General features: G+C 44.9%; 2 protein-coding genes across 6 annotated transcripts in view; one reads left to right on the plus strand and one right to left on the minus strand.

The window, feature by feature from the left end:
* fchsd2 (FCH and double SH3 domains 2) overlaps nucleotides 1-14,487 on the minus strand; it is a 143,303-nt gene extending 128,816 nt beyond the window's left edge. For all 4 annotated transcript variants that reach the window (XM_036962137.2, XM_090218910.1, XM_090218909.1 and 1 more), the window contains exon 1: nucleotides 13,876-14,487. In XM_036962137.2, the coding sequence (XP_036818032.1) occupies nucleotides 13,876-13,896 (21 nt within the window). In that variant the 5' untranslated portion in view covers nucleotides 13,897-14,487. The remainder of the gene's footprint in view (nucleotides 1-13,875) is intronic.
* A 4,025-nt stretch (nucleotides 14,488-18,512) lies between these two features.
* Nucleotides 18,513-26,220, plus strand: LOC110503199 (P2Y purinoceptor 2). 2 transcript variants are annotated; one of them, XM_090218911.1, is made up of 3 exons: nucleotides 18,513-18,674; nucleotides 23,361-24,230; nucleotides 24,836-26,220. In XM_090218911.1, exons 2-3 carry the CDS (start codon nucleotides 23,379-23,381, stop codon nucleotides 25,061-25,063), a joined length of 1,080 nt encoding a protein of 359 aa, XP_090075037.1. In that variant the 5' UTR covers nucleotides 18,513-18,674; nucleotides 23,361-23,378; the 3' UTR covers nucleotides 25,064-26,220. The 2 variants fall into 2 exon arrangements, with proteins under 2 accessions (XP_090075037.1, XP_021437241.1); XM_021581566.3 differs by lacking the exon at nucleotides 18,513-18,674 and adding an exon at nucleotides 21,007-21,333 and having other exon boundaries at nucleotides 24,836-25,626.
* Nucleotides 26,221-27,473: the final 1,253 nt, after the last annotated feature.

The raw sequence follows: 27,473 nt of genomic DNA on the forward strand, positions 1-27,473 counted from the left end.
TGTTCTGCCTTACAAACAGGACAACGGAGTGGATTCCATGCAGCGACCCAAAAAAAAAGCAACTCCGAAAAAGAGGGAAACGAGGCGGTCTTCTGGTCAGACTCCGGAGACGGGCACACCGTGCACCACTCCCTAGCATTCTTCTTGCCAATGTCCAGTCTCTTGACAACAAGGTTGATGAAATCCGAGCAAGGGTAGCATTCCAGAGGGACATCAGAGACTGTAACGTTCTTTGCTTCACGGAAACGTGGCTCACTGGAGAGACTCTATCCGAAGCGGTGCAGCCAACGGGTTTCTCCACGCATCGCGCAGACAGAAACAAACATCTTTCTGGTAAGAAGAGGGGCGGGGGCGTATGCCTTATGACTAACGCGACATGGTGTGATGAAAGAAACATACAGGAACTCAAATCCTTCTGTTCACCTGATTTAGAATTCCTCACAATCAAATGTAGACCGCATTATCTACCAAGAGAATTCTCTTCGATTATAATCACAGCCGTATATATTCCCCCCCAAGCAGACACATCGGCTCTGAACAAACTTTATTTAACTCTTTGCAAACTGGAAACCATTCATCCGGAGGCTGCATTCATTGTAGCTGGGGATTTTAACAAGGCTAATCTGAAAACAAGACTCCCTAAATTTTATCAGCATATCGATTGCGCAACCAGGGGTGGAAAGACCTTGGATCATTGTTACTCTAACTTCCGCGACGCATATAAGGCCCTGCCCCGCCCCCCTTTCGGAAAAGCTGACCACGACTCCATTTTGTTGATCCCTGCCTACAGACAGAAACTAAAACAAGAGGCTCCCACGCTGAGGTCTGTCCAACGCTGGTCCGACCAAGCTGACTCCACACTCCAAGACTGCTTCCACCACGTGGACTGGGACATGTTTCGTATTGCGTCAGACAACAACATTGACGAATACACTGATTCGGTGTGTGAGTTCATTAGAACGTGCGTTGAAGATGTCGTTCCCATAGCAACGATTAAAACATTCCCTAACCAGAAACCGTGGATTGATGGCAGCATTCGCGTGAAACTGAAAGCGCGAACCACTGCTTTTAATCAGGGCAAGGTGTCTGGTAACATGACCGAATACAAACAGTGTAGCTATTCCCTCCGCAAGGCTATCAAACAAGCTAAGCGTCAGTACAGAGACAAAGTAGAATCTCAATTCAACGGCTCAGACACAAGAGGCATGTGGCAGGGTCTACAGTCAATCACGGACTACAGGAAGAAATCCAGCCCAGTCACGGACCAGGATGTCCTGCTCCCAGGCAGACTAAATAACTTTTTTGCCCGCTTTGAGGACAATACAGTGCCACTGACACGGCCTGCAACGAAAACATGCGGTCTCTCCTTCACTGCAGCCGAGGTGAGTAAGACATTTAAACGTGTTAACCCTCGCAAGGCTGCAGGCCCAGATGGCATCCCCAGCCGCGCCCTCAGAGCATGCGCAGACCAGCTGGCCGGTGTGTTTACGGACATATTCAATCAATCCCTATACCAGTCTGCTGTTCCCACATGCTTCAAGAGGGCCACCATTGTTCCTGTTCCCAAGAAAGCTAAGGTAACTGAGCTAAACGACTACCGCCCCGTAGCACTCACTTCCGTCATCATGAAGTGCTTTGAGAGACTAGTCAAGGACCATATCACCTCCACCCTACCTGACACCCTAGACCCACTCCAATTTGCTTACCGCCCAAATAGGTCCACAGACGATGCAATCTCAACCACACTGCACACCGCCCTAACCCATCTGGACAAGAGGAATACCTATGTGAGAATGCTGTTCATTGACTACAGCTCGGCATTCAACACCATAGTACCCTCCAAGCTCGTCATCAAGCTCGAGACCCTGGGTCTCGACCCCGCCCTGTGCAACTGGGTACTGGACTTCCTGACGGGCCGCCCCCAGGTGGTGAGGGTAGGCAACAACATCTCCTCCCCGCTGATCCTCAACACTGGGGCCCCACAAGGGTGCGTTCTGAGCCCTCTCCTGTACTCCCTGTTCACCCACGACTGCGTGGCCACGCACGCCTCCAACTCAATCATCAAGTTTGCGGACGACACAACAGTGGTAGGCTTGATTACCAACAACGACGAGACGGCCTACAGGGAGGAGGTGAGGGCCCTCGGAGTGTGGTGTCAGGAAAATAACCTCACACTCAACGTCAACAAAACTAAGGAGATGATTGTGGACTTCAGGAAACAGCAGAGGGAACACCCCCCTATCCACATCGATGGAACAGTAGTGGAGAGGGTAGCAAGTTTTAAGTTCCTCGGCATACACATCACAGACAAACTGAATTGGTCCACTCACACAGACAGCATTGTGAAGAAGGCGCAGCAGCGCCTCTTCAACCTCAGGAGGCTGAAGAAATTTGGCTTGTCACCACAAGCACTCACAAACTTCTACAGATGCACAATCGAGAGCATCCTGGCGGGCTGTATCACCGCCTGGTACGGCAACTGCTCCGCCCTCAACCGTAAGGCTCTCCAGAGGGTAGTGAGGTCTGCACAACGCATCACCGGGGGCAAACTACCTGCCCTCCAGGACACCTACACCACCCGATGTCACAGGAAGGCCATAAAGATCATCAAGGACATCAACCACCTGAGCCACTGCCTGTTCACCCCGCTATCATCCAGCTTCTATCTCAAGGCCATCAGACTGTTAAACAGCCACCACTAACATTGAGTGGCTGCTGCCAACACACTGACACAACTCCACCCACTTTAATAATGGGAATTGATGGGAAATGATGTAAATATATCACTAGCCACTTTAAACAATGCTACCTTATATAATGTTACTTACCCTACATTATTCATCTCATAGGCATACGTATATACTGTACTCTATATCATCGACTGTATCCTTATGTAATACATGTATCACTAGCCACTTTAACTATGCCACTTTGTTTACATACTCATCTCATATGTATATACTGTACTCGATACCATCTACTGTATCTTGCCTATGCTGCTCTGTACCATCACTCATTCATATATCCTTATGTACATATTCTTTATCCCCTTACACTGTGTACAAGACAGTAGTTTTGGAATTGTTAGTTAGATTACTTGTTGGTTATTACTGCATTGTCGGAACTAGAAGCACAAGCATTTCGCTACACTCGCATTAACATCTGCTAACCATGTGTATGTTACAAATAAAATTTGATTTGATTTTATTTCACTGTCACTCTCCGACCTTGTTGAGGATGGCTCGTTGTCAGACTCAAAAAGCCTCAAATTTTCCCGGATGGCAAAAAAATGTTAAACCCTTGTATTGATCAGCCTGTTGCGTACGTTGGTGTGTGTGTTCCCAAACAAGAACCAGTTGCGCTCTGAGGCGGCCGATGTTGGTGGGATTTTGAGGATGATGGAGGCAACAGGGGAAAGAGCCTCAGATCCACAAAGTCCCTTCCACCAGGTGGCTGATGAGATAAGTTGGCACGACTGCCATATTGCATCTCCATCCCAAAGCCCTTGCCTGGAAGTGTACTTCGCCAGACTGCCAACAACCTTGCCCTCATCCAGGCCAAGGTGGTGAGACACGCCTTGCTGATCTCTGCACCAGACAGGATGCTCTTGCCAGCATACTTGGGGTCCAACATGTACGCTGCAGCGTGTATAGGCTTCAGGTAGAAGTCTTCACTCTGATGTATTTCAGAACTGCAGTTTCCTCTGCTTGGAGCAACAGTGAAGTGGGCAGGGAGGTACGGATTTCTTCTCTTACATCTGCAAGCAGTCTGAGTCTGAACATCAGACAGGATGACATTGTCTCCCTCAATCTGTGCAATGGCTACAGTTATAGGTTTCAGAAGTTTCGGGCTGCTTACCACTCTCTCCCAAAATACATCATCCAGGAGGATCCTCTTGATGGGGCTGTCCATATCAGCAGACTGTGATATGGCCATATCTTGGAGAGACTCCTTCCCCTCCAGGAGACTGTCAAACATGATGACGACACCACCCCAATGGGTGTTGCTGGGCAGCTTCAATGTGGTGCTCTTATTCTTCTCACTTTGCTTGGTGAGGTAGATTCCTGCTATAACTTGATGACTCTTCACATACCGAACTGTTTCCTTGGCTCTCTTGTAGAGTGTATCCATTGTTTTCAGTGACATGATGTCCTTGAGGAGGAGATTCAATGCATGAGCAGCACAGCCAATGGGTGTGATGTGAGCGTAGGTCTCCTCCACTTTAGACCAAGCAGCCTTCATGTCCGCAGCATTGTCTGGCATCAGTGCAAATACCTTCTGTGGTCCAAGGTCATTGACTGCCTTCAGCTCATCTGCAATGTAGAGACCAGTGTGTCTGTTGTCCCTTGTGTCTGTGCTCTGGTAGAATATTGGTTGAGGGGTGGAGATGATGTAGTTAATTATTCCTTGCCCACAAACATTCGACCACCCATCAGAGATGATTGCAATACAGTCTGCTTTCTCTATGATTTGCTTGACCTTCACTTGAACTCTGTTGAACTCTGCATCCATCAAATGAGTAGATAAAGCATGTCTGGTTGGAGGGGTGTATGCTGGGCGAAGAACATTCAGAAATCTCTTCCAACACACATTGCCTGTGAGCAGAGGTGAACCAGTTGCATACACAGCTCGAGCAAGACACTTTTGTCAGAGGTTGCTTGTGAGCGCTGAGGGAACTTCATGCACTTGGCCAGATGATTCTGCATCTTTGTTGCATTCTTCACATATGACTTGGCACAGTATTTGCAAATGTACACAGCTTTTCCTTCTACACTAGCTGCAGTGAAATGTCTCCACATATCAGATAGTGCCAGTGGAATTTTCCTGTGAAGATTAGAAAAGTATGAGTAAAAAAATGTACAGATAAGTAGTTAAGCAGTTAGATTAAACAACTCCTTTGTAAGATAAATGTTTTAAAATGAAACCTGTATGGAAACAGGTGAATTAACACTACCCATGTATGTCATATAAAATATATTCACCCCAACCAGAATTGTAATCAAAACTTACCAGAAAGCATGTAGTGCTTGGCTCAGACAGTGTAGTAGTGTGGGCTCAATAGCATCTCATTAGTGATCTTGAGAATCAGCCTTCCATGTGATGGAAGAATGCACTGTGCACGTAGAGGATTACAATTCCATTAAATTGGGGATAGTATAACCAAAATATGCCACAAGACCTAGAATTGCCTTGTGTATCCCACTAAAAAAAGTTGACTGTTATAAGTGAACACTTGATGAATTTAAGCAAAACTCCCCAAATTCCAAGGTTTAACTTTCCCATGGAATATTTCCAGTAAAATTACGGAAATTTACCAGAAGGTTTCCGACCCTTTGTAACTCTAGGTCCAACTCATCCCAACTCATCCCAGTTGGGTTGAGGTCGGGTGATTGTGGAGGCCAGGTCATCTGATGCAGCACTCCATCACTCTCCTTCTTGGTCAAATAGCCCTTACACAGCCTGGAGGTGTGTTTTGGGTCATTGTCATATTGAAAAACTAATGGGAGTCCCACTAAGCACAAACCAGATGGGATGGCATATCGCTACAGAATGCTGTGGAAGCCATGCTGGTTAAGTGTGCCTTGAATTCTAAATAAAATCACAGACAGTGTCACCAGCAAAACACCGCCACACCTCCTCCTCCATGCTTTACGTTGGGAACCACATATGCAGAGATAATCCGTTCACCTACTCTGTGCCTCACAGAGACACGGCGGTTGGAACCCAAAATCTAACATATGGACTCATCAGACCAAAGGACATATTTCCAACAGTCTAATGTCCATTGCTCGTGTTTCTTGGCCCAAGCAAGTCTCTTCTTCTTATTGGTGTCCTTCAGTATTGGTTTCTTTGCAGCAATTTGACCATGAAGGCCTGATTCACGCAGTCTCCTCTGAACAGTTGATGTTGAGATGTGTCCGTTACGTTTACTCTGAAGCATTTATTTGGGCTGCAATCTGAGGCTGGTAACTCTAATGAACTTACCCTCTACAGCAGAAGTAACTCTGGGTCTTCATTTCCTGTAGCAGTCCTCATGAGAGCCAGTTACCTCATAGCGCTTGATGGTTTTTTCCACCTGCACTTGAAGAAACTTTCAAAGTTCTTGACATCTTCTGGATTGACTGAACTCTTAATGTAATGATGGAGTGTCGTTTCTCTCTGCTGATTTGAGCTGTTCTTGTTAGAGGGTGACCGATTAAATCGGCATGGCCGGTTAATTAGGGCCTATTTCAAGTTTTCATAACAATCGGTAATCTGCATTTTGGACGCCGATTCTGGTCGATTACATTGCACTACACGAGGAGACTGCGTGGCAGGCTGACAACCTGTTACGCGAGTGCAGCAAGGAGCCAAGGTAAGTTGCTATCTAGCATTAAACTTATCTTATAACAAACAATCAATCTTAATAATCACTAGTTAACCTCTCTAGGGTATGCGGGACGCTAGCGTCCCATCTGGCCAACATCCAGTGAGATTGCAGAGCGACAAATTCAATTACACAAATGCTCATTATAAAAATTCAGAAAACAAAACATATTTTACATACGTTTAAAGATGAACTTCTTGTTAATTCAACCACGGTGTCAGATTTATAAAATGCTTTTTGGTGAAAGCGTACCTAGCCCAGAACAAACCTAGCCCAGAACATAGCCCAGTTGACAAATTATTACAAACATTAACCAGCCAAGCAGAAGCGTTACAAAACTCAGAAATAGAGATAAAATTAATACCTTACATTTGATGATCTTCATATGGAGGCACTCACAAGACATTCATTTACTCAATAAATCTTCCTTTTGTTCGATAAAGTCTCTTTATATCCAAAAACCTCAGTTTTGTTTACGTGTTTTCTTCAGTAATCCACAGGCTCAAACGCAGTCACAACAGGCAGACAAAAAAAATCAAAAAATGTATCCGTGAAGTTCATAGAAACATGTCAAACGATGTTTATATTCAATCCTCAGGTTGTTTTTAGCCTAAATGATCTATAATATTTAAACCGGACAATAACGTCGTCAATATAAAAGGTAAACAACCTCGGGGTTGCACATAAAAAAAGCTCTGTGACACATCAGCGCCCACTCCTTCAGACTGGTCTTACTCCCTCATTTATAAGAAACAATTTCTAAAGACTGTTGACATCTAGTGGAAGGCATAGGAACTGCAAATTGAGTCCTAAGTCAATGGATACTGTAATGGCATTGAATAGAAAACTACAAAACCAAAAAAGAAAAAAAACTTACTGTTTTGGGGTCATTTTTCTCCATTAAAATAACATCAAATTAGGGCCTCCCGGGTGGCGCAGTGGTCTAAGGCACAGCATCGCAGTGCCACCAGAGACTCTGGGTTCGAGCCCAGGCTCCTTCGCAGCCGGCAGCGACCGGGAGGTCCATGGGGCGACGCACAATTGGCCTAGCGTCGTCCGGGTTAACGAGGGTTTGGCCGGTAGGGATATCCTTGTCTCATCGCGCTGTGTTAAGAAGCCGTGCAACTTGGTTGGGTTGTGTTTCGGAGGACACATGACTCGCGACCTTCGTCTTTCCCGAGCCCGTAGTACAGGAGTTGTAGCAATGAATTGGATACCACGAAATTGGGGAGAAAAGGGGGTAAAAATTATTATAATAATAAAATTTATCAGAAATGCAATGTAGACGTTGTAAATGACTACTGTAGCTGGAAACGGCAGATTTGTTATGGAATATAGGCGTACAGAGGCCCATTATCAGCAACCGTCACTCCTGTGTTCCAAGTTTATCATTTTAAAAGGCTAATTGATCATTAGAAAACCCTTTTGCAATTATGTAGATATTCCATTGTTTTTTTAATCAGCCGTTTCCAGCTACAATAGTCATTTACAATTATTTCTGATCAATTTGATGTTATTTTATTGGTCAAAATGTTTGCTTTTCTTTCAAAAACAAGGACGTTTCTAAGTGACCGCAAACCATTTGAACGGTAGTGTACATCTTCACTATTACTCTACAATGTAGTACCAAAGAAAAGAAAATCCCTTGAATGAGTAGGTGTGGCCAAACCTTTAACTGGTCCTGTATATCAACGAATCGGCGAGGGGCACTACAACATTCTGCAGCACCCGGCCTCACCCTGCTAGAATCTGAAGTCAAATGTCTACTGTTTTCTGATGATCTGGTGCTTCTGTCCCCAACCAAGGAGGGCCTACAGCAGCACCTAGATCTTCTGCACAGATTCTGACAGACCTGGGCCCCGACAGACCTGGGCCCTGACAGACCTGGGCCCTGACAGTAAATCTCAGTAAGACAAAGATAATGGTGATCCAAAAAAGGTCCAGTCACCAGGACCACAAATACAAATTCCATCTCGACACCGTTGCCCTAGACCACACAAAAAAATATACATACCTTGGCCTAAACATCAGCGCCACAGGTAACTTCCACAAAGCTGTGAACAATCTGAGAGACAAGGCAAGAAGGGCATTCTACGCCATCAAAAGGAACATACAATTCAACATACCAATTAGAATACTTGAATCAATCAGTTATAGAACCCATTTCCCTTCAGGGTTGTGAGGTCTGGGGTCCACTCATAAACTAACAATTCACAAAATGGGACGAACACCAAATTTAAACTGCATGCAGAATTCTGCAAAAAGTCCCAAACCTTCCATAACAAAGCCATCACCTAAAGACATGAACCTGGAGACAGTCCCCTAAATAAGTTGGTCCTGAGGCTCTGTTCACAAACACAAACAGACCACACAGAGCCCCAGGACAGCAACACAATTAGACCCAAACAAAAAGATAATTCCTTGACACATGGGAAAGAAAAACAGAAAACTAGAATGCTATTTGGCCCTAAACAGAGAGTACACAGTGGCAGAATACCTGCCCACTGTGACTGACCCAAACTTAAGGAAAGCTTTGACTATGTACAGACTCAGTGAGCGTAGCCTTGCTATTGAGAAAGGCCGCCGTAGGCAGACATGGCTCTCAAGAGAAGACAGGCTATGTGCTCACTGCCCACAAAATGAGGTGGAAACTGAGTTGCACTTCCTAACCTCCTGCCAAACGTATGACCATATTAGAGAGACATATTTCCCTCAGATTACACAGACCCACAAAGAATTTGAAAGCAAACCCAATTTTGATAAACACCCATATCTACTGGGTGAAATTCCACAGTGTGCCATCACAGCAGCAAGATTTGTGACCTGTTGCTACAAGAAAAAAGGGCAACCAGTGAAGAACAAACACCATTAGAAATACAACCCATTTTTATATTGATTCATTTTCCCTTTTGTACTTTAACTATTTGCACACAATATTACATTTGAAATGTCTTTATTCTTTTGGAACTTTTGTGAGAGTAGTGTTCACTGTTAATTGTTTATTTCACTTTTGTTTATTATCTATTTTACTTGCTTTGGCAATGTAAAACATGTTTCCCATGCCAATAAAGCCCCTCAAATTCAATTGAGTGGTGTATGGAGGGGTTTATCAGGGTTATAGAGAGGGAGTGGTGTATGGAGGGGTTTATCAGGGTTATAGAGAGGGAGTGGTGTATGGAGGGGTTTATCAGGGATAGAGAGGGAGTGGTGTATGGAGGTGTTTATCAGGGATAGAGAGGGAGTGGTGTATGGAGGGGTTTATCAGGGATAGAGAGGGAGTGGTGTATGGAGGGGTTTATCAGGGATAGAGAGGGAGTGGTGTATGGAGGGGTTTATCAGGGTTAGAGAGGGAGTGGTGTATGGAGGGGTTTATCAGGGTTAGAGAGGGAGTGGTGTATGGAGGGGTTTATCAGGGATAGAGAGGGAGTGGTGTATGGAGGGGTTTATCAGGGTTAGAGAGGGAGGGGTTTATCGGGGGAAAGTGACTTCACTCCATCCCTCCTTTCATCAGTCACATACAAGAACACAGAAAAGAAGGACAGAGGGAGGAGAGAGAATGAGAGAAGACACAGAGACTGAGAGTGAGGGAAGAGCGAGAGAAGAGCGAGAGAAGAGCGAGAGAGCGAGAGAGCAAGGGAAGAGCGAGAGAGCGAGGGAAGAGCGAGAGAGTGAGGGCGAGGAGAAACAGGAAAGATAAAGGAGGGAGAAAGAGATAGAGAATGGGGAGGTAGAGGGGAGATGTACTCTCTATCCCACCCATAAAGGGGAGGACATGATGTGACATGTTCAGTCTGCCCACAACGAGCAGCAACAGCACCAGGGAATAACCAGTAATTAAGTGAAAACTGGGCTCAATGTACTGCAAGTCGGTAACTGGTTCTCATACACCTATTCTGGAATAACTAAGAGCATGAAAGAGAAACACAGACTATTTCACACATGGTAAATGGCAGTCAGAAAGAGACAAAGGGACACTACACTTTGTTACAGTATATTCTACATTGTACCAGAGAGTTGTCACAAAACACAAACACACACAAAGGGAAGACTGTAGACAATGGCCCATGGATTACTGCAGTATCCTCTTGTATTAGCTACCGACAGAGGTCATGTCGTTGAATATTATCGGTGATGGAAACTAAGGTTCGAGACCGGATGACTACCGGTCTCTATGGAATGGAAATTAAATGCGCGGTGTTTTATGCGTGTTTTGTGTGGGCTGTCGGTATTAACTAGACAGCTGTGATGAGCTACCCTGAATAAGACACGGTGCTGTTTGTATAGCAAACAGCGTCATTACAGTAACCCTTCCGTGACTGACCACAGCGGAACATTCCTTCTCCTCCAGCTGACTGAACGGCGCAAACAAAATGCCAGTTAGCTAGCTAGGTTTTGTCCAAAATACACTAAAAGACAATGCAAGGCTGTGCTAAAAACAGCTAATGGAACAGCGTTGTGGAGCCCCTTCCTATCTTCTGGTCAGCTATGTTTTACGGGGCAGAACCCGCGGACATTACTCCAGCCCAGATGAAGTCAACCGAGCTGTCAGAAACATGATTTGCCTGTTTTATACGTCATCACTGTACTTAAAATTTGTTTCGAAACATTATCATAACTAGCTATGTCCCACTACAGATGATATGCCTATAGCTATGCCTTTGTGGAAGCCTGTTATCTAACCGCGTGGGTTAACGGGACAGACTGATAGACAACAGCAAGTCATCAAGTAGTGTGTCAACAAGGTTGCTCGTTAGCTCAACAAAACGTTTCAGAGATTTGAACAACCTAAAACTATAGAAAAGGGAACAAACTGCAACAGAAAGATAATGAAGTGTACAGTACTTGTTCAGCCACCGTAGCGATGTAGTAACATTAGTTATAACAAGCTGTTGGGCTATTCAACATTTCCCTAACGTTAGAAGGGGCCAGTGTCTGTGGTTAGTTACCAGATAGCGGTTCTTCAACACCACAACCAGAACTAACTAGCTGACCAAACAGCTCGTAGTGACTAGTTGGCTAGGAACCCTAACTAAACTACAACCAGTTGGCTAGGCACCCTAACACTAACATAACTACAACCAGGGGGCTAGGCACCCTAACATAACTACAACCAGGTGGCTAGGCACCCTAACATAACTACAACCAGGTGGCTAGGCACCCTAACATAACTACAACCAGGGGGCTAGGCACCCTAACATAACTACAACCAGGTGGCTAGGCACCCTAACATAACTACAACCAGGGGGCTAGGCACCCTAACATAACTACAACCAGGTGGCTAGGCACCCTAACACTAACATAACTACAACCAGGGGGCTAGGCACCCTAACATAACTACAACCAGGGGGCTAGGCACCCTAACATAACTACAACCAGGTGGCTAGGCACCCTAACACTAACATAACTAAAACCAGGGGGCTAGGTACCCTAACATAACTACAACCAGGTGGCTAGGCACCCTAACATAACTACAACCAGGGGGCTAGGCACCCTAACATAACTACAACCAGGGGGCTAGGCACCCTAACACTAACATAACTACAACCAGGTGGCTAGGCACCCTAACATAACTACAACCAGGTGGCTAGGCACCCTAACATAACTACAACCTGGGGGCTAGGCACCCTAACACTAACATAACTACAACCAGGGGGCTAGGCACCCTAACATAACTACAACCAGGGGGCTAGGCACCCTAACATAACTACAACCAGGGGGCTAGGCACCCTAACATAACTACAACCAGGTGTCTAGGCACCCTAACATAACTACAACCAGGGGGCTAGGCACCCTAACATAACTACAACCAGGGGGCTAGGCACCCTAACACTAACATAACTACAACCAGGGGGCTAGGTACCCTAACATAACTACAACCAGCTGGCTAGGCACCCTAACATAACTACAACCAGGGGGCTAGGCACCCTAACATAACTACAACCAGGGGGCTAGGCACCCTAACACTAACATAACTACAACCAGGGGGCTAGGTACCCTAACATAACTACAACCAGGTGGCTAGGCACCCTAACATAACTACAACCAGGGGGCTAGGCACCCTAACATAACTACAACCAGGGGGCTAGGCACCCTAACATAACTACAACCAGGGGGCTAGGCACCCTAACATAACTACAACCAGGGGGCTAGGCACCCTAACACTAACATAACTACAACCAGGTGGCTAGGCACCCTAACATAACTACAACTAGGGGGCTAGGCACCCTAACATAACTACAACCAGGGGGCTAGGCACCCTAACATAACTACAACCAGGGGGCTAGGCACCCTAACATAACTACAACCAGGGGGCTAGGCACCCTAACATAACTACAACCAGGGGGCTAGGTACCCTAACATAACTACAACCAGGTGGCTAGGCACCCTAACATAACTACAACCAGGGGGCTAGGCACCCTAACACTAACATAACTACAACCAGGTGGCTAGGCACCCTAACATAACTACAACCAGGGGGCTAGGTACCCTAACATAACTACAACCAGGTGGCTAGGCACCCTAACATAACTACAACCAGGTGGCTAGGCACCCTAACATAACTACAACCAGGGGGCTAGGCACCCTAACACTAACATAACTACAACCAGGGGGCTAGGTACCCTAACATAACTACAACCAGGGGGCTAGGTACCCTAACATAACTACAACCAGGGGGCTAGGCATCCTAACATAACTACAACCAGGGGGCTAGGCACCCTAACATAACTACAACCAGGGGGCTAGGCACCCTAACATAACTACAACCAGGGGGCTAGGCACCCTAACACTAACATAACTACAACCAGGGGGCTAGGTACCCTAACATAACTACAACCAGGGGGCTAGGCACCCTAACACGAACATAACTACAACCAGGGGGCTAGGTACCCTAACATAACTACAACCAGGGGGCTAGGTACCCTAACATAACTACAACCAGGTGGCTAGGCACCCTAACACTAACATAACTACAACCAGGGGGCTAGGCACCCTAACATAACTACAACCAGGGGGCTAGGCACCCTAACACTAACATAACTACAACCAGGGGGCTAGGTACCCTAACATAACTACAACCAGGGGGCTAGGCACCCTAACACTAACATAACTACAACCAGGGGGCTAGGTACCCTAACATAACTACAACCAGGGGGCTAGGTACCCTAACATAACTACAACCAGGTGGCTAGGCACCCTAACACTAACATAACTACAACCAGGGGGCTAGGTACCCTAACATAACTACAACCAGGGGGCTAGGCATCCTAACATAACTACAACCAGGGTTGAAATTGACAGTCGAATACAAAATAGCTACAATATGTGCAACTCACATAGCTAATAATAGCAAGCTAGCTAAGTAGCTAACCTTAACGTTACATATAAACGTTATTAGAAAGTCAACATCCCACTGATAGCTGGCTAACTAGCAACAATGTAACATAAATAATTTAGATGCCTAGATAGGGTTGGAGAGAAACAACGTTAGCTAGCCCAGTAAAACTCACCTTTCTCGGCGGGGGCTGCATGTTGAAGCATTGACATGAATGGTGTATTCCTTAAGAAATAGCTATGTTTATTCCAAACAAATCCAATGGGGGTGGTGGATGAGGGGGTGGTGGATAATTCCTTCGAACCCCCAAGAAGGAGGGAAATGTGGAGGAAAAAGCAGTCAGATTTGGACTCTGGCGGACATGTTAGAATGAAAAGCGAACGCAGGCTAAACCAACTCTACACTAACCGACCTTAGGAGAACACTGCGGGGTCCAGAGACAGACGGGGACTGTGAAATCAATGGAGGCCAGAGGTGTTGATGTTTCCCCACGAAATTAGACACAACTGCGCCTTCCTGTGGTGATGGAAGGTAAAGACAAATCCAAACAGGGCCAGAAACGATCCTATCTGAATTTTCTACATAGCTTCTATAACAGTCCTTTCTTGTTTTAAACCACTAGCAACACAATTTGAATCGGAATCTCGTGTAAATATGAACTCAACAAAAAATAAATGAATGGTTGATTTACGTGAAACGAAAAGCCCCTTCGTCGTGACAATACGCCGTTGCTGCTTCGCAAGGAGACTGGCTGCGTCTCTGGACCTGCATAGCAACAAGAACGTGTAGTCGATCGAGGAAACATCGATTGCACGCAGAACGATCAGATCTGCCAGACAGTTAAAAGCAAGCTAGCCAATCCCAGATATATAGATTTTCGCCCTTCAGGAATTTACGCACTTTATTTCAGTCCAAGTTTAACACACACACACGCACGCAAGCACGCACACACACACACTGACTTTACTTGTGAGGACTTTTTGGGGAACAATTAATTCCCATTAAAAATCATACTTTCCCTTACCCCTAACCTGAAACCCTAACCCTAATTCTAATCTTAACCCAAATTTTAACCTTAACCCTAAACTTCTCAGCCTAAAATAGCCTTTTTACAAGTGAGGATCAGAAAAATATCCTCATCTCATAATTTTAGTTGGTTTACTATTCTTGTGAGGACTTTTGTTACTGACAAGTATAGTAAAACTGTGTACACGCACAGTTGAGATTGTTTGAGGTCCGTGTAATGGGTTGGCACCTGTGTTGAACACTGATGTGAAAGATACAGTTCAGTTCAGTGGACAGCAACATGAATGGTACATTTCCTAGATCTCTCTCAATTCAAATTCAATTTAAGGGCTTTATTGGCATGGGAAACATATGTTTACATTCTCAAAGCAAGTGAAATAGATTTTAAACAAAAGAGGTATAAAGAATAAAAAATGAACAGTAAACATCAAATAAAATGTTGGTTAGCAGTGTAGCAAAATGCTTCTTTTAACCTTTACTTAACTAGGCAAGTCAGTTAAGAACTAATTCTTATTTTCAATGACAGCCTAGAAACAGTGGGTTAACTGCCTTGAACTACAGATTTTTACCTTGTCAGCTTGGGGATTTGAACTTGCAACCTTTCAATTACTAGTCCAAAGCTCTAACCACTAGGCTACGCTGCTGCCCTTAGTCCCGCCCTTAGTTCTTAGTTACGACAGTGCAGTAATATCTAACACGTTATCTAACAATTTCCCAACAACTCCTTAATACACACAGATCTAAAGGGGTGAATGATAATATGTACATATAAATATATGGATGAGCGATGGCCGAACGGCATAGGCAAGGTGCAGTAGATGGTATAAAATACAGTATATACATGTGATATGAGTAATGTAAGATATGTAAACGTTATTAAAGTGGCATTATTTAAAGTGGCATTGTTTAAAGTGACTAGTGATCCATTTATTAAAGTGGCCAATGATTGGGTCTCAATGTAGGCAGCAGCCTCTCTGAGTTAGTGATGGCTGTTTAACAGTCTGATGGCCTTGAGAAAGAAGCTGTTTTTAAATCTCTGTCCCAGCTTTGATGTACCTGTACTGCCAAACATTAAACTCACAAACGTTCCAAAAGAATAAATACATTTCAAATGTCATATTATCTCTGTACAAAATGGAAAATAAATTAACATAATTATACTGTAGGTTGAATTTACAATGGTGTTGGTTCTTAACTGGTTGCCCTTTTCTTGTGGCAACAGGTCACAAATCGTGCTGGTGTGATTGCATACGGTGGTATCTCACCCAATAGATATGGGAGTTTATCAAAATGGGATTGTTTTGCCGGTCTGTGTAATCTGAGGGAAATATGTGTCTCTAATATGGTCATACATTGGGCAGGTGGTTAGGAAGTGCAGCGCTGTTTCCACCTCATTTTGTGGGCAGTGAGCACATAGCCTGTCTTCTCTTGAGAGCCATGTCTGCCTACAGCGGCCTTTCTCAATAGCAAGGCTATGCTCACTGAGTCTGTACATAGTCAAAGATTTCCTTAAGTTTGGATCATTCACAGTGGTCAGGTATTCTGCCACTGTGTACTCTCTGTTTAGGGCCAAATAGCATTCTAGTTTGTTCAGTTTTTTTGTTGTAAATTCTTTCCAATGTGTCAAGTGAGCACAAACAAAGCAACTGGGCTGGATAACCTTCCTGTGAGATTCATAAAGGACAGTGCTCGTTAAAGGACCCCCTCTAGGATGGAGAAGCTGTCTTCATCAAAGTATGGGGATTTTAGTGGGGGGATATAGGTAGCACACAGGAGGACATTTTTCTCTGTTGAGATCATTTCTTTAGTAATTTCTAGCCAGATGTAAAATGTTCCTATTTTGACTAATTTAATAGAGTGGGTTCGCTCTGCTTTATACCAAATTAGCATACCGCCTGAGTCTCCTCCCTTATTCACACCTGGTAGTTTGGTGGATGGGACTACCAGCTCTCTGTAACCTAGAGGGCAACCAGTGGGTCTGTCTCCTCTATACCAGGTTTCTTGTAGGATGACATTGTCTGTATTTCCAATTTCTTTGATGAAGTCCGGGTTCCTGCTCTTTGGGCTAAAGGCAGATGACCTCCGACCTTGTATATTCCAGGATGAGATAGTAAAAGCTTTGTGTTCCATCGTGTCTAGTGTTGTTTAGTGTCTAGTGTTGTTTTTCTGTGGTTTAGTCCCTGGCCATCACAGTAGCTGTGAGCAGAGCATGTTGAGCATCTGATACATACCTCTTAGGTTGCAGGATCAGGCTTGGGCGAGTGTAATAGTGGGGGTTGGGCCTGTTGCTGTTCTCAATGCCTGGGCATATGTCTTGCTGTCATGTTGAGGTCCTTGCCACAGGGCGGGGGGCATGGAGCGGGGGGCACGGGGCGGGGGGCATGGGGCAGGCAGAAGGGGCATAGGTCTGAAATGGGGGGCCAATATAGGGTGTGGCCAGGGTTTGCTTGGTGTGGTCTCAGTTGGTTGTGGTGTGGCTGTGGTCTGGTTCTCTTGGCATGGGTTCTCTCGGTGCAGGTCCTTCAGGAGGGGGGGGGGTCTTGCAGGTCTGGGCTGGGTGTCCGTTGATTTTTTGCTCCTGTGTGAGATCCTGGGTCTACGGTTGAGGGTGACGTCCGTCAGTGTCCTGGCATAACTTGGGATAGCTGTAGAGGTGTACCTGGCCACCCTTCCTTGCTGGGCTCTCTCTCTGTGAATTATAATGTGATAATGTGGCTGTCGGACCCTAGTCTGTCCTCTGACAACAGCTACAGGGCATGACTACTGTTTGGGCGCCAGAGTTGAGCCATTTTGTGTTTGTGAAAAAGTTTATCCTCTTGAATGTATTTGCCACTTTATTCAATGAGGAGCACAATCTCTAGTTTTTGTGTGTCCTCAGTGGATGTGGGGGGGTTGTCAGGAGGGCTATCGGGGGAGCTGACTGGAGGGCTGTTAGGAGGGGGTGGGGTCTGTTGGATAGGTGGGTCCTGTGTTGTCCAACTCATTGTGGTGTTGAAGTTGTGGTCCGGGCCTGAGGTGGGCTGTTCTGCTGGCTTGTCTGGTGGAGTGTCCAGCTCTCTGTCACACCTCAGCATTCTGACCTTCTCCTTCAGTGCCACGTGTGACTCTTTAAGTTCTCTCACTTCAGTCCGTAGAGCAGCCAGCTCTCTCAGACAGCCGTCCATCTCCACCTTCTGCCCTCTGGGTGGGTGGGTGGGTGGGTGGGTGGGTGGGTCGGTCGGTCGGACGGACGGACGGACGGACGGACGGACAGACAGACACACATTGGTATCACATTGGTATCACATATTTCTGAGTGTGTGTGTGTGTGTGTGTGTGTGTATGTCTTGGTGTGTGCATGAACATGTGTGTGTGTGTGTGTGTGTGTGTGTGTGTGTGTGTGTGTGTGTGTGTGTGTGTGTGTGTGTGTGTGTGTGTGTGTGTGTGTGTGTGTGTGTGTCTGTGAATGACGTGTGTTTTTTGTATTTGCGTAAGTGTGTGTATGTATATGTATGTGCGTTTGTTAAGGTGTGAAGGTGTCTCATGTGCTCCTTACTGCAAAACCAATTGCCCTCTGGGACAAATAAAGTCGAACTTGAACAGGAGAGTCACTCACACCTCTATCCATGACAGCTGGTTAATCATCCAGGTGGACCAGTGTGTTGACAGAGCTTTGCCCCAGAGCAGAGAGAACTGAGCGAGGAGCAGGCCTAGGGGTTATGGTTTATGGTTAAGGTCATGTAATCATTAATACACTGTGTTTTTGGAACCGGTAAGACATTTCTCACTTCTCTCACCTCTCTCACCACCCATACAAAGCTCTATACCACAGAGAGAGGGTGGGGGTGGGGGGGATGGATGCCATCTGTCCGACTCTACTTCTTTAAGATCTCCTTAATCATCTGTGCATTCAGGTGTGGTGCGGTTTTATATCTACCCAGGAGGGTGTGCGTTTCGCCAGTCAGTCAGGTCAGTCTCAGCGTTGATGTTTATACCTGTGATCACAGATTACAGTAACGTTTGTGTGTAATGGGTGTGTAGTGTAGATTACAGTACAGTTTGTGTGTAATGGGTGTGTAGTATAGATTACAGTAATGTTTGTGTATAATGGGTGTGTAGTGTAGATTACAGTAACGTTTGTGTGTAATGGGTGTGTAGTATAGATTACAGTAATGTTTGTGTATAATGGGTGTGTAGTATAGATTACAGTAATGTTTGTGTACAATGGGTGTGTAGTGTAGATTACAGTAACGTTTGTGTATAATGGGTGTGTAGTACAGATTACAGTAAAGTTTGTGTATAATGGGTGTGTAGTGTAGATTACAGTAATGTTTGTGTATAATGGGTGTGTAGTGTAGATTACAGTAACGTTTGTGTGTAATGGGTGTGTAGTATAGATTACAGTAATGTTTGTGTATAATGGGTGTGTAGTATAGATTACAGTAATGTTTGTGTACAATGGGTGTGTAGTGTAGATTACAGTAACGTTTGTGTATAATGGGTGTGTAGTACAGATTACAGTAAAGTTTGTGTATAATGGGTGTGTAGTGTAGATTACAGTAAGGTTTGTGTATAATGGGTGTGTAGTATAGATTACAGTAATGTTTGTGTATAATGGGTATGTAGTGTAGATTACAGTAACGTTTGTGTGTAATGTGTGTGTAGTGTAGATTACAGTAATGTTTGTGGGTAATGTGTGTGGTGCAACACTTGGGTCATTGTCTATTTGTCAGTTTACTTCCACATAAAAGCCTAAAGAGATTTGTGAGCTTGCCCTGTTCCTGTCCCGGCTAACTTGTGTGTCAGATGTGGAGAATAGTTATGTGTATGTGATATTGAGCAGTGTTTTCCTAGCGGTGGGTTGTGATTGATTCCTTGTGGGTCGAAGCCTACTGTAGGTTGTGATTGATTCCTTGTGGGTCGCAGCCTACTGTAGGTTGTGATTGATTCCTTGTGGGTCGCAGCCTACTGTAGGTTGTGATTGATTCCTTGTGGGTCGAAGCCTACTGTAGGTTGTGATTGATTCCTTGTGGGTCGAAGCCTACTGTAGGTTGTGATTGATTCCTTGTGGGTCGAAGCCTACTGTAGGTTGTGATTGATTCCTTGTGGGTCGAAGCCTACTGTAGGTTGTGATTGATTCCTTGTGGGTCGAAGCCTACTGTAGGTTGTGATTGATTCCTTGCGGGTCTGTCTGTTGAGCTGTCTGTCTGTTGAGCTGTCTGTCTGTTGAGCTGTCTGTCTGTTGAGCTGTCTGTTTGTTGAGCTGTCTGTTTGTTGAGCTGTCTGTCTGTTGAGCTGTCAGTCTGTTGAGCTGTCTGTCTGTTGAGCTGTCTGTCTGTTGAGCTGTCTGTTTGTTGAGCTGTCTGTCTGTTGAGCTGTCTGTTGAGCTGTCTGTTGAGCTGTCTGTCTGTTGAGCTGTCTGTCTGTTGAGCTGTCTGTTGAGCTGTCTGTCTGTTGAGCTGTCTGTCTGTTGAGCTGTCTGTTTGTTGAGCTGTCTGTATGTTGAGCTGTCTGTCTGTCTGTCTGTCTGTATGTTGAGCTGTCTGTTGAGCTGTCTGTTGAGCTGTCTGTCTGTTGAGCTGTCTGTCTGTCTGTCTGTTGAGCTGTCTGTTGAGCTGTCTGTTGAGCTGTCTGTTGAGCTGTCTGTCTGTTGAGCTGTCTGTATGTTGAGCTGTCTGTCTGTTGAGCTGTCTGTCTGTTGAGCTGTCTGTATGTTTAGCTGTCTGTATGTTGAGCTGTCTGTCTGTCTGTTGTGCTGTCTGTATGTTGAGCTGTCTGTATGTTGAGCTGTCTGTATGTTGAGCTGTCTGTATGTTGAGCTGTCTGTCTGTTGAGCTGTGTGTATGTTTAGCTGTCTATATGTTGAGCTGTCTGTCTGTTGAGCTGTCTGTCTGTTGAGCTGTCTGTCTGTCTGTTGAGAAAGACAGACAGACAGTATCTACAGCTGAGATCTGCTCAGAGAGGGTTTCCTTTTGTATTGACTCTAGACAAACACATAAATCAACTTGTATTAGGTATAGACGTACAGATAAGTAATACAATATTGAGATTGTTGGTGATATACTAACAAAAGGTTAGGAAAGGGTATCATAGGAAATCATATAATTGTCATAATTGCTAGATTCAAATGGATCATTAACCAAACAAAGTGCAGAGTGAGTTATAGAATCAGAAGGGGCCACTTGTACTTTCCAGAAGACAGACCGGGCCATCGGTAAACTGTTACATGCAGTAGGTAAATGTTGATCATGAGTCCCTCCCTGTCTCCCTGTCTCTGTGTGTGTGCAGGCTGAAGCGTGACAAACATGACTGTCAGTCACACACACTCACACATGAGCATGGAGACACGTTGTGGAAAGCATTCTGTGTATCTCTGAGAGGAAGAAGCATTGGGATAATCTTCGTGAGTAGGCCTAACCAGTAGGCCTAACCAGTAGGCATAACCAGTAGGCCTAACCAGTAGGCATAACTAGCTGATAGTGACAGGGCAGACACAAACTCCTCTGGCTGAAGTATTGCATCAGTAATCTATTATTTTGTTGTTGTTAGAGTCTAGCACAGATGTTGGACATAGTTGCTGAACACAACTGGAGTGTTTTCCTTTAAGACTGGAGCAGCTTTTCTAACTGTGAGTAACTGGAACTGGTATTAGCTACTACTGTACTGTGGGGTTGAGAGGGTGCAGGACAGGAGAAGCTCTGATGTGGGCCTTCTGGTATTGCTGTACTGTGGGGTTGAGTGAGAGAGGCTTGCATGTGTTTTGTAAATTGCACTCCTTCCTGGAGAGAGAGAGAGAGAGAGAGAGAGAGCGAGAGAGAGAGAGAGAGAGAGGCTTGCATGTGTTTTGTAAATTGCACTCATTCCTAGAGAGAGAGAGAGAGAGAGAGAGAGAGATTGAGAGAGAGAAAGAGAGAGAGAGAGAGAGAGTCTGTAGAGAGAGAGAGAGAGAGAGAGATTGAGAGAGAGAGAGAGAGAGAGAGAGAGAGAGAGAGCGAGAGAGAGAGAGAGAGAGAGGCTTGCATGTGTTTTGTAAATTGCACTCATTCCTAGAGAGAGAGAGAGAGAGAGAGAGAGATTGAGAGAGAGAAAGAGAGAGAGAGAGAGAGAGTCTGTAGAGAGAAAGAAAGAAAGCGAGAGAGAGAGAGAGAGAGAGAGAGAGAGTCTGTGGAGAGAAAGAGAGAGAGAGAGAGAGAGAGAGAGCCCTTATTTATGTTCGCTTTTGTACTTTAAATATTTGCACATAATATGACATTTCAAATGTATTTTATTCTTCTGTGAATGTGATGTTTACCTTTATTTTTTTATTGTTTATTTCACTTTTGTTTGTTATCTACTTCACTTGCTTTGGCAATGTTAACACATATTTCCCATGCCAATAAAGCCCCTTTAAATTGAAATGAGTTAGCTAACCAGCTCATCTGTTAAAACGTATGATGTAATGTATACTCTTAGGAGGAAGAAACGTGCCAACTACAACCTAAAAGGGTTCGTCTGCTGTCCCCATAGCAGAACTCTTTGAAGAACGGTTTAGGTTTCGATACAGAATGCTTTTCCCCCAGAGCTGTGTGTCTGTGTCTTTCAATCCACATGCAGCCTGTGCAAACATGGTATGCTCCTTTATCCTATTTGTTTTTACGTGTGTGTGTGTGTGTGTGTGTGTTTGTGTTTGTGTGTAAGGGTGTTTGTTCATGAGTCTGTTGTATACTTACAGTAGGTCCATATATGAAAGCTGTTGTAACCGTTTACAGTAGTGAGAGGCAACTGTAAAATACCCACCTGCCATCTTCATGTCATGGATTAGATCTTCGTCATCGCAAAGTGGAAATACCACATTCATGCTAATTGTGTTGCTGTACCATGTCATGTGTGTCTCTGTGTTATGACAATATATTCATGCTAATTGTGTTGCTGTACCAAGTTGTGTGTGTTTCTGTGTATTATCGTTAGGGTTGCTAAGATAACCGTAATTTATGAAAGTTACCAGAATTTTATTTTTTAATCATCTGATTTGTTTATTTCATTTTTTGTACATGTGATAGGACCACACAGAGAGCCAGAGACTATTAGACACCTGTAATAATTTGAAGTACCCAAAAGGGGCCACTAGATGTATTGTGATAGATTACATAAAATCCTTGAAAGATACCACAATTCTGGTAGTTTACTGGTAAACTTTTGAAAGTTTCCAGTAATATATCCTCCCTAGTTATCATATCCTGTTGCCATGACCTATCCAAATAGGACAATAACTTCTCAATGGATCACTAACTACCTGTTGGAACAGCTCGGACATCAATCACTATCTCCTCGTCCTCATGAGAAAAGGACAAAACATCCCTCTTCCTCCACTCCTCCCTCTCTTATCTTGGCATTTAGGAAAGACACATATGAAGGAATTATGGGTATTATGCCAAAATGAGCTTCAGATTCCAGCTGCGGCATTCATGCATATGCGTTTAGAAGCAAGTAAAACAGAGACATTTAGTCATAGCTTTGGAGTGTTTAGCCATAGCCTTAGTGTGAAGAGTTACACAATTGGCTAATACAGTTTTATCATTACTATCCCACTTTAGCTTCTATGTGTGTGTGTGTGTGTGTGTGTGTGTGTGTGTGTGTGTGTGTGTGTGTATTAGTAAACCTCTGTATCTTCCTCAGATCTGTTTATGAACAAAGATGGCTACCTTCACCAACCACTCAACCAATGAGAGCAGCGGGCAAAACTGCCGCTGTCGCTTCAAGGAGGACTTCAAGTACATCCTGCTTCCTGTCAGCTACACTCTGGTCTTCGTGATTGGCCTAGCCCTGAACTTCACGGCCATGTACGTGATCCTGTTCCGTACAAAACTCTGGAAGCCCTCCACGGTGTACATGTTCAACCTGACAGTGTGCGACACCCTCTACATCCTCACCCTACCCTTCCTAATCTACTACTACGCCGACGAGAACGACTGGCCCTTCAGCGAGCCGTTCTGCAAACTCATCCGCTTCCTGTTCTACGCTAACCTTTACGGTTCCATCCTGTTTCTGTGCTGCATCAGCCTGCACCGCTTCCTGGGTGTGTGTTACCCGATTAGGTCCCTGAGCTGGGTCAGCGCCAGGAGAGCCCGACTGGTGTCTGTGGCGGTGTGGGCGTGTGTGTTGATGTGCCAGGCTCCCGTTCTCTACTTCTCACGGACCAGGGACGAGGGAACGGAGAGGGTGTGTTTCGACACCACCAGTCCAGAGTTATTTCATGACTTCCTGGTGTACAGCTTGGTGGTATCTATGCTGCTGTTTGCCTTCCCCTTCATGGTGGTGATGGTGTGCTATGGACTGATGGTGAGGAAGCTTCTGGAGCCCACCTGGGGGGCAGGAGGGAGCCAGTCGAGGGGAGTCGGGAGGATCGCTCCTCATCGCTCCAAACAGAAGTCTGTGAAGATGATAATCATTGTGTTAGCAGCGTTCATGCTGTGTTTCCTACCCTTCCACCTGACCAGAAGTCTGTACTACTTCCTCAGATACCTGGAGCAGATGGACCCCTCCCAGGTACAGTACCACAACCACTGGAAAACTACGCTTTTAAAGGCTCTGCCTGATTTCACCTTTCAGCCAAGGTGCAGGAGGCTGGCTCCAGGTAGATTCACCTTTCACCCAAGGTGCAGGAGGCTGGCTCCAGGTAGATTCACCTTTCACCCAAGGTGCAGGAGGCTGGCTCCAGGTAGATTCACCTTTCACCCAAGGTGCAGGAGGCTGGCTCCAGGTAGATTCACCTTTCACCCAAGGTGCAGGAGGCTGGCTCCAGGTAGATTCACCTTTCACCCAAGGTGCAGGAGGCTGGCTCCAGGTAGATTCACCTTTCACCCAAGGTACAGGAGGCTGGCTCCAGGTAGATTCACCTTTCACCCAAGGTGCAGGAGGCTGGCTCCAGGTAGATTCACCTTTCACCCAAGGTGCAGGAGGCTGGCTCCAGGTAGATTCACCTTTCACCCAAGGTGCAGGAGGCTGGCTCCAACTGGCTCAGGCTCAATTCAACCACTGCTATTTTGATTGTTGATATTGTCATTATCCTTGACATATAAAGGTCATTGCCATATCGAGAGGATATCTGCAGCATTTACCTTTCAATCATTTGTTCTTGTATTCATCTCCAGGTGAGCTGTGAGCTGCTGAAGGCGTCCAGCCTGGCCTATATGGTGACACGCCCCCTGGCCAGCGCCAACAGCTGTGTGGATCCCGTACTTTACTTCATGGCTGGGCAGGGTTTCCGTAGTAACCTCGGCAACAAAAATCAGAGCATCGCCAAGGAAACCAGGAAGCGTGATGGTGGCCCTTTCGAAGCAGCTCTGACTGTCAGGAGAGTCAATCTATGTACTGAATAGCTATGGAACCGAGTGAACTCCATTGGACAAACACACTGGAAGGATGACTGGTTCCTCTAAACGGAATATTATTTAGCCCATATTATTAGCCTGTTTGAAGGAGAATGTATGTCATGATATTTTATTGAATGTTCTTTCACTGACTGGTAAATACTGGGAGATTACAACATACAATAGAAATACCAGATGTCTTACTTGAAAGTGAGAGGGGAATACAGTAACTCATTGATTGTGAGAGGGGAATACAGTAACTCATTGATTGTGAGAGGGGAATACAGTAACGCATTGATTGTGAGAGGGGAATACAGTAACTCATTGATTGTGAGAGGGAAATACAGTAACTCATTGATTGTGAGAGGGGAATACAGTAACTCATTGATTGTGAGAGGGGAATACAGTAACGCATTGATTGTGAGAGGGGAATACAGTAACTCATTGATTGTGAGAGGGAAATACAGTAACTCATTGATTGTGAGAGGGGAATACAGTAACTCATTGATTGTGAGAGGGGAATACAGTAACTCATTGAAAGTGAGAGGGCAATACAGTAACTCATTGAAAGTGAGAGGGGAATACAGTAACTCATTGATTGTGAGAGGGGAATACAGTAATGCATTGATTGTGAGAGGGGAATACAGTAACTCATTGATTGTGAGAGGGAAATACAGTAACTCATTGATTGTGAGAGGGGAATACAGTATCTCATTGATTGTGAGAGGGGAATACAGTAACTCATTAATTGTGAGAGGGGAATACAGTAACTCATTGAAAGTGAGAGGGGAATACAGTAACTCATTGAAAGTGAGAGGGGAATACAGTAACTCATTGATTGTGAGAGGGGAATACAGTAACTCATTGAAAGTGAGAGGGGAATACAGTAACTCATTGATTGTGAGAGGGAAATACAGTAACTCATTGATTGTGAGAGGGGAATACAGTAACTCATTGATTGTGAGAGGGGAATACAGTAACTCATTGAAAGTGAGAGGGGAATACAGTAACTCATTGATTGACATCTGACTTAGATAAGGAAGCTAAAGGCAGGAAGAAATACACTGGTTGATGCTGAGGGTGTAGAGAGAATAGATGCTGTTATAACATGTCAGGGACGTTAGTGATACTGTAATCACAATAAACAGTAAATATATATTTAGGGGCCGCTGATTGTAGTGTATCTAACAAACCTTTCTTCGGGATTACATACACCACACACAGACTGTAAATCAGTCTTAAGAGGACCTCCTCGTAAGAGCATTCAGAGAAAGTCGTTCAGCTCCAGGCATGACTTGGGCAGGTTCTTGGGTGTGTCTGGAAAGTCATGAATTAACATCACCAAAGACTCACAGATGGTGCTGGATATAATCCAGACAGAGAGCTTTATAGAAGCAACACAGGCTCACTGCTAGCTGGCACAACTACAAATTACTAAGAAAAAACTCATGCTTAACCCGTAAGAGTCTAAGCCCTGTCTAAGCCGGAGGGAGGGGAGGGGAGGGGGGGGGGGGGGTGCATTTTTTTAAGAAGGTCATACCAAGGATCATTTAGCTTTTTGATTTTGAATTGTAAGACCTCTTGAACTATCAAAAAATACAAATGCATTAATTAAATAACAGATTCACTACAACAGAAGTTGTACAAAAAGTCCCCCACAAACAATCTAAAGGAAGTTTGTTCTGAAGTGTCTATCATATCTGAACGATAGAAGATCAGGAAACGTGTTTGTATGTGTTTTTTTGGGCATGTATTTAAGCCCTTATTTTTGACACTAGTCGCCATATACTCTACCGGTCAAATGTTTAAGAACACCTACTCATTCAAGGGTTTTTCTTTGTTTTTACTATTTTCTACTTTGTAGAATAAAAGTGAATACATCAAAACTATGAAATAACACATATGTAATCACGTTGTAACCAACAAAGTGTTGGTAACCAAAAAAACATATTTTATATTTGAGATTCTTCAAATAGCAACCCTTTGCCTTGATGACTGCTTTGCACACTTGGCATTCTCTCAACCAGCTTCACCTGGAATGCTTTTCCAACAGCCTTGAAGGAGTTCCCACATATGCTGAGCACATGCTGGCTGCTTTTTCCTTCACTCTGCGGTCCGACTCATCCCAAACCATCTCAATTGGGTTGAGGTCAGGGGATTGTGGAGTCCAGGTCATCTGATGCAGCACACCATCGATCTCCTTCTTGGTAAAATAGCCCTTGCCCAGCCTCGAGGTGTGTTGGGTCATTGTTCTGTTGAAAAACGAATTATTGTCCCACTAAGCTCAAACCAGATGGGATGGAGTATTGCTGCAGAATGCTGTGGTAGCCATGCTGGTGAGCCTTGAATTCTAAATAAATCACAGACAGTGACACCAGCAAAGCACCTCCACACCATAACACCTCCTCCATGCCTCACG

Source organism: Oncorhynchus mykiss, chromosome 24 (assembly GCF_057628025.1).
Source record: "Oncorhynchus mykiss isolate SJ-2025 chromosome 24, ASM5762802v1, whole genome shotgun sequence".
Classification (NCBI taxonomy): Eukaryota; Metazoa; Chordata; class Actinopteri; order Salmoniformes; family Salmonidae; genus Oncorhynchus; species Oncorhynchus mykiss.

Coding starts and splice junctions, on each gene's coding strand:
- LOC110503199 (XM_090218911.1), top strand. CDS start 23,379: ATGGCTACCTTCACCAACCACTCAACCAATGAGAGCAGCGGGCAAAAC. Junction 24,231..24,835: donor AGCAGATGGACCCCTCCCAG/GTACAGTACCAC, acceptor ATTCATCTCCAG/GTGAGCTGTGAGCTGCTGAA.